The 7819-nt window shown below is 41.9% G+C and overlaps 1 protein-coding gene across 1 annotated transcript in view; it reads right to left on the bottom strand.

Annotated features, from left to right (window-relative positions):
- Positions 1 to 1062: 1062 nt before the first annotated feature.
- Positions 1063 to 7819, bottom strand: part of AMACR (alpha-methylacyl-CoA racemase) — a 23592-nt gene continuing 16835 nt past the window's right edge. The window contains exon 6 of the mRNA XM_019531930.1: positions 1063 to 2699. Within this exon, the coding sequence (XP_019387475.1) occupies positions 2290 to 2699 (410 nt within the window). The 3' untranslated portion in view covers positions 1063 to 2289. The remainder of the gene's footprint in view (positions 2700 to 7819) is intronic.

The following is a 7819-nucleotide window of genomic DNA, read 5'->3' on the forward strand; positions in this document are numbered from 1 at the left end:
ATCCTAACCCCAGTTGGCTGTTTTAAAGCACATTTTTAAATGGTTTAATGTAAACAATTGTAAAATGTAGTACAATTATTACAATTACAATTATTTTCAAATGTATTACAATTATTGTGCAACATACTTTAAATACTGATGTTAAATGAAAACATGAACCAATGACAATATGCAGATTTCTACTGTACTAAACATATTTGAAATGCACCTGCTAGATGTAAATGTCCTTCTTTTTGCTGCGGAAGTGTCTCACAAACCATATGAATAAAGCAGCAGAGCACAACTGGAACAGAAAGAAAGAAATCCTGGATTTTTAAACCCACTTTCATACCTTGTTCTATACCATGTCAGGGGAGTGGAATGCTCTTCCCAAATCTAGCCTACATGCTCTGGACAGGGGTGTGTAGACAGCAGATTGCGGCCCTACCCCAGCTCCAGACCATGCTGTTACCACTGCAAGAAGCCAGGGCAGAGCCATGAACAGATGCCTGCATGCCACCACCTGGAGCATGCAGGCTGCAGATCGCGGCTCTGGTCTGTCACTGCTGCAAGATCCCAGCCCATCCCTGGAGCAGCTCCCTACCCTGCTGTGCGCCCTAGGGGAGCTGCTGGAGCTGGTCTCCATGGAAACCCCAGCCTCAGGCTATCACAGCATGGCTGCTCCTGGGGTCTCCATAGAAACTGGCTCCAGCCACCCCAGCAGGGGCTGCCAATGGAGTCCAGCTGTCAGCCAGATCCACCATTTTGCCCATCCCTGTCCTACAGTCAATGCTTCTGTAGATTTGTCTACACCAAACTGGTTGGTGATGGACTTGAGACGGTCAGAGTGGTGAACTTCCAGATGGTTATGACAATGTGCTTCTACACAGTAAGGGGGGTTCCTGTACTGACAACTTGCACTCCAGGCTGGGAACCAGGTTGATGCAGACCTTCATGAAGATGATCTGGTGCGCCCAGTTCCATGCCGCTGCTCGTCGTTCCAGACTCCCAGGGCAATGTGCTCCCACCAGTTTGTACTGTGCTCTGTTGCCCAAAGCACCAGAACAGGGTCTGGAAGTACTCTTGTAGCAGCCCAGCCTCTCTGGTGTCCCATGTGACACTTGCTCTTGTCTGCCAATATCTAGATGGGGCAGTCTCATGGACACATTTCCAAGGCACCGGTCCTGTGAGCGTGTACATCCCCAATGCTGCATGCCAAAACACCCAGGATGTGTAAGAACAGGCTGAGCTGGCACTGGTAGGCCCTGACGAGTACAGCAGGGACAATCGACCTCCCTGACCTGCAGAGATGCAGACAAGCAAGCAATAAGGATTCATTTCAGGCTTGGAGCATAACTGGCAAGCCTTTGTGAGTGGGGGAATGACAAGGCATACCATGGCTTTACACTTCCACTGCAATGTGGGCTGTGCTGTGCTTACTTGTCCTCAGGATTCTTCAGACTGGGTCCCTGCAAGGCATGCTGGGATGTCTGCACACCAGGCATCTAGCTGCTAAGAACCAGTTGTACATGTTCCTGCTTTTCTTTCTAGTGCTGTAAGTGACTGGGCACTGTGAGTATCTGAATTCACATCACACTACATTTTTGTAGCACTACGAAATTCCTCAGAATGCAAGCGGTGCTTATCTGAACAAAGCTGGAAACGTATCAGATGTAGTGATCACAGGCATCAGTGACATAAATAAATCTGTTTGTTCACAGTGTGCAATGTTTATGACAGTTCTGCATGCCCTAATTGGAAAGGAGCAGGAAAAGGAACCTGGAGTTAGTTCCTCAATGAAGAATTAGCTCTGTAATGCAGAATAACCACCCCAAAGAACAAACAGCTTCTGAATGAGATACAAAAATCTGCCATATCTGTGAACTAGACAGAGTGGGAACGCTTCACTTGTATAGACAACAGGTCTGATCATTCCTAAGACTGGAGCTCCTACAACTAAGACTTCCTCAGTTTATGAAAGTGACACCATTTATAAAGCATCAAGTATAAGTGTTTTATATAAATGATTACCTTCAGCAAATTACATACAAAAAGATTTAAACAAATCAACATTTCATAGACTATGCTTTTTGAAAACCATTACGAAGCTTTACATCTTCATCCTGAGCAAACTTTAGAGAACTTTCAGAACAAAAACTCCTGGCACAAAGTATCAATGGTAATATTGTGTGGTAATCCAGTTTGGAATACAGTTTGCATAGTTAGTAATAAATTACTGCATTCATTTTGAAACTTTAAATTATGCCACATTAAAATATTCAAAACATTTTTGATTTGTGTATTTGGAGATTATAGTTTAGCTTTTGGATAACTGATTTCAATTACTTTATCAGAATGAAGTTTAGCAATCTCCTCCTTTGTGAAGCCATGCTCTAGAAGTATCTCTTCTGTGTGTTCTCCTGTACAAGGGTCCCTTCCCAGAGAGGGTGTTGCCGGGGTCCTTGAAAGAAGAGGAGAAGGCCTAGGACTGATTTCTTCCTGATCATTCTTTATGAAAGAACCACGTTCTTTATTGTGCACGTGTGAGGCCGCATCTTCGATGGATAAAACAGGAGTCACACAAGCATCTGTGCCATCAAAGATTCTGCACCATTCCGCTTGGGTCTTCTGGGAAAATATGTCTGCGAACACCTTCTTCATTTCAGGCCAATCAGAGACACTGAACTGACTGGGAAGTTTAGAGGAATCTAGCCCCAGTCCTGAAAGCATAAAACAGAAGTTCAGCTGAACTATTATACTTCAGAAAAGTTCATAACATGAAATCTGTTTCATGCAGCCCCAAACAAAACATACTTCTTGTGAAGCACATTTACTGCAGGCAAGCTAAAATGCGTAAGGGCTATGGCACAAAATTCTAGCTAAAAATGCATTCATTTTTTTTTAAGTCATATGGTGTGAGTAAAAAGAAAGCAGAAGGAAGCCTTCATATTTGCCATTATATTCAACAGCATCAGACATGGCCTTTGTCGTCCCTAGCCCTCTTGTGGTAAATCCTGGCCACTGACAGGCAGAAGGAATAGAAAAAGCATCCCAGTTTTTAGATTCTCGTCCCCCACAAATAATCCCAGTGTTTGCCTCTCTTGTGGCTCATTGCTTCCCTGGAAAACTGAAAATAGTGAAGATTCACTGCTGCCCAAGGAGTTCTGAATAGCAACTTTGAAAATAATTCTTACTCAAAATATACCACTAAAGCCAAAAAATATTGTACCATATTTTATAGCCAGTCTTATAAGAACTGGCCAAGTCAAATTCTCTATCAAAACAAAAAAAAATAAGTTAAATGATAACAAACGGATATAATTTTTTCCAATGCATGAAATCTTACCAGAAATATTGATTTATCAATACAAAATATTCTGATTCATGTACTTCAACACTGAATACAGTATTTTTGACCTAATACAGTCAGCTTGTCCTGAACAGAGCTATACCACTGCCCTTTTATCTTATCATATTTGAAGATCACATCTAAAGGAAAATTAGGAAAACCTGTTTACAAGAACATTAAAAAAATAAAACAAAAGGACACATCTTAGAATTCAGTATCTCTCACACATATTCCAATAACTACTGCAGACTTCAGGGGTGTTTTAAGGATTCAAACTCACATCCATTAAGTGTGGCAGCTGTTAATTTTCAGCTGAACTAATTATCAGTGGTGGAGGCAGAGAGGTTCATAACAGGAGGACCTGACCCAGTAGGAAACAATTACACTATACATTGCTGCTTAAGATACAACAGAATGACCAATTTCACCATAATGAAATTAAAAGCAAAATAACTTATACGCAGCATAACTGGCATAGTAAGCAGAAACCGTTTTCAGGTTTAGAAAGTTCAGTCATGTACAGCAGAGCAGCTCAAAATAATAGTATGCTTCTGCTCCTAATTAATAAAAATGTAACACTCCCCCTATGGTTGTTGTAAAGATACATAGGAAAAATTAAATGAATTGCTGCACGAAGTTCTAACAAAAAGTATAGCAAAATGAGGTAGCCACTTCACGATACATAAAAAAATAAAACTAAGCACAGATCAAGCATTGAAATTATACTAGAAATTGATTTTTCTGCATAGGGTATTTAGAAAAGGGTGCTTAACGCTCTCTAATAGTTTTTGGGTTTTTTTACTCTTCCAATATAGTTTCCAAAGTTTTGAGCTCATATGCAGAGTAGTTTTGAAAATAAGTTTTCATTGCATCATGGGATGAAACTGCATGGCAGGGTATGACAGCTCACCAGTGCCCTCTTCTCTGGGCACAGTGCAGTCCTCTGGTCCCCACACAACTTGATGCTAACGGAGCAAGCAGGTCACTTGAAACAAGCAAACCCTGCTCACAGGGGCAAAGCACTTTTTGTGGCCAAGTCTCCTCTGGGTCCCTTTACATGCCACCTCCTATGGCTTCTTAACAGAAAGCCCTTAAAATGGACTTTGGCTCTGCTCTCCTCTGCTGCTGGAGCCCTTCCCTTACACTGTTGTAAGATGGTCCTCACAGTTAGCACTGTCCCTCTGAAAGGACTCCTCTCTTTTCTTTCTTTGGAACAGAGGCCATAGGGACCCTGTTACACAGGGTTTTCGTAATACTGTATCTGACTGCAGCCAGAGATCAAATGTATGCCCATTCTTAATGCTTGCATAACAATACTTTTTATAGAAAAGGGCAGGCAAGGTTTTTTTGGGTAGATGTGATATCTTTTATTAGACCAGCTAAACAGCTGGAAAAAATGTTCTTTGCAAGCTTTTGGGCACAAACACTTTTCCTTAGGCATAGGGAGACGCTGATGGTGTTATCTGTTCTCCAAGTTTGTATATAAGTTATATATAAAATGGGTTATATTTATATATTTATGTTTTATATTCTGGGTTATATATAAATTTCAGAAACTAAAAGACACCAGAACGCTTTACAGTGTTCACTGTAAGTAGCACACACTGATTATCCTACCCCAAAGGGTAAGATACTAAATTTACTCTCCAACTGCAGCATTTTAAAAGCAAAGAATATTTTCCGTCCTCAAACTTTTCTCATAATCTGATCAAAAACATCCATATTTACCAGAAAGTTGTGTGTAATTGTCACAACTGAAAATGTGTGTAGGTACTCCTATATACTGAACTTACTGGCACTAAGCAACAACTGCATTCTACATATAGTCACATAAATACACAGGCAGTAAAAGCATAGATCCCACAATCTTTAAGAGGACTACATTGTTCCATATTAACTAAAAAGAAATACAAACCCCTAACATTCACAAGTATTCACTTCCTTTAACTTATTTTTCTGCAATTTCATAACAAATTGACTTAGAAGCTTGAATGTCTTAGAGAAGATGACAACTGGTTACTAACATCCAAATTATTCATCTTTTAATCAGCAGGGGGAAATTACTTTGACACCTAAATCCTATATTTCACTTTTATAGGAACCCCAAATAAAAACAAAAATTATATATTATTTATGCTGTCTAATGCATAATCAGGAAATAATTTTTCAACTTAATACATTTTTTTTTTTAATCAGCAAAGCAACACAAAATGCTGTATATTAAGGATTATAAATCAGGGTAAATTTACACGTGAATCTCTTATAACCTACAATTTCATACTATTTTTGTGAATACCTCCATACATACAGAGATACAAAACTATAAAATAGGGGTGCACCAATAGAGATTTTTGGGGCTGATACCGATAGCCGATTTCTAAGGAGACACGTTGGCTGATACCCATCCGATTTCCGGCACCCGGCAGCTTGGAGAGCTGCTACAGCTGGTAAGTCTGTTGTGGTGGAAGGGCAGGGGGGAGGGAATGGGCATGGGGGGCAGATCAAGGCGCTCATGGTGAAGGAGAAGTGGGGCTGGGGCAAGCGCTGCACAGCCAGGGCGGGGAGGGGAGGTGTACAGGACGGAGCTACAGCTTCTTCAGGGGGTGCAGGGGGGTAGGGGCTCCCACTGTTGCATGCTGCTCATCCAGCAGCTTCCACCGCTGCTCCTGCCACTCATCCAAGAAGGCATATGGGGGGACATGGACATGTGCCCCCAGACCTCCACAGAGCTCTTCCCAGCTTGCCCCATGCAGATCCGGGGGCACACCCCCCACATGCCTGCCCACACGAGTGGCAGGAGCAGTGGCAGGAGCCGCCAGATAAGCAGCTCCCAGATGAGTGGCACACAGTGGCAAGAGCCGCCCCCCCACACACTCCTCCCTCACCGCAGGGCCCCACTCCTCCCTCACCGCGGGGGCCATGATCTGCCCCCCTGCACTGCTCTCTTCCTGTATCCGCTTCCACAACAACAGACTTACTAGCTGCACACAGCTCTCCAAGCTGCTGGACTGTGCTCCTCGCCACCTAGGTGCTGCGCTGTGGCTGTGTGCATGCACAGCCATTTATTAGCTGAATTATCGGCCGATTTCCAATAAAGACAATTTTCTTTATACGAGTACTGATCTGATATTGGACCAATGTACTGGTGTACCTCTACTATAGAAGCAAGTATTTAAAATGCTTTCTGAATTATTCTTAAAAATTTCAAACAAATATACCAAAATGTATGAAATAGCCACAATGGTCAGACTATGAGTCTGAGCATGTTTAGGGATTATTCCTATTCTGTCCCCAGTGTAAATCTAGAGTAATTCCACTTCACTGAATGATTTGATGATCTGCTTAAGTCCCTTTTAATCCTACCAACTATGAAATACCAGGGTAAAAATATAAGAAACCAGAATCAGTCCCTTATTTCTAGGGGTGCACTGATAAAGATTTGCTTGGCCAATACTGATAGCCAATTATTAAGCAAGCATATTGGCCAATACTGTCCTGATAACCAATTTACAGGAATGCAGCCAGGCAGTGTGGAGCACATATACAGCCAATATATCAGTACACCTCTACTCATTTAATTTCCTTATATGTTCTGCATATTAATCTTTGCCTGGGTCCTGGGATGCTAGGTACATGCTGTCAAAAGGTAAGATATTTGTATGACAATTTGCAGGGCATCTGCATGAAGTTTTGCTTTCTTTTTAACACCAACTATGAGACTAAAAATGAATTTTAATAAAGCAAATGTGTTCATCAGATCAGACATTTCTAATGACAGCAGACTTCATTTATTGACTGAGCAACTTCACTAGTAGCACAATTAATGTAGTTAAATGTCATTCAGCTCACTTAAAACAGGCGGTCTGTAATAAGCACAGAACGCACCCTCTAATGCCGCAAATAAGAATTACTAACAAGATACATGTTGATGTATTTTATATCACAATCTAACTGGAATGTTTTCTCACTGTCCAACAAATAAAAGGAAAGCTGGAAAAATGAATGGGTCAGTGATATAAGTATAAACCTTCCCCAGCTGAGTGTGGGAAAAACAACCCTCTTTGCACAAAGTAAACTTAAATTTCCTATGTGATGCCTTCACAGTCACAAAGGGAAGCTGCCATGTACAAAGGAATTGCAGATACAGTGCTGCATTGGGTCTACAGAGACAAGGTTCTGCTCAAGCAGCACCACACTGAAATAAGTAAGATCATAAATATGATTTATGACTTAAGAATTCCTAGACCAGGAATTCTTAAGTCAGCTCATGGAGGTAGTTAGGTCAAAGGACATGGTGGTCATGGGGGACCTGAACTTTCCAGACATCGGCTGGGAAGAGCACTCAGCCAGGTCTGACCGCTCACGTAAGTTCCTAGCCAGAATGCAGGACTTCCATCTAACTCAAGAGGTGCACAGCCCCACCAGGGGAGATGCCTTGTTGGACCTGGTGCTGGCCACGGGTGATGACCTGGTGAGGGGGCTGCGGGTGCT

Source organism: Crocodylus porosus, unplaced genomic scaffold, assembly GCF_001723895.1.
Source record: "Crocodylus porosus isolate Cpor-Errol unplaced genomic scaffold, CroPor_comp1, whole genome shotgun sequence".
NCBI classification, from domain to species: Eukaryota; Metazoa; Chordata; order Crocodylia; family Crocodylidae; genus Crocodylus; species Crocodylus porosus.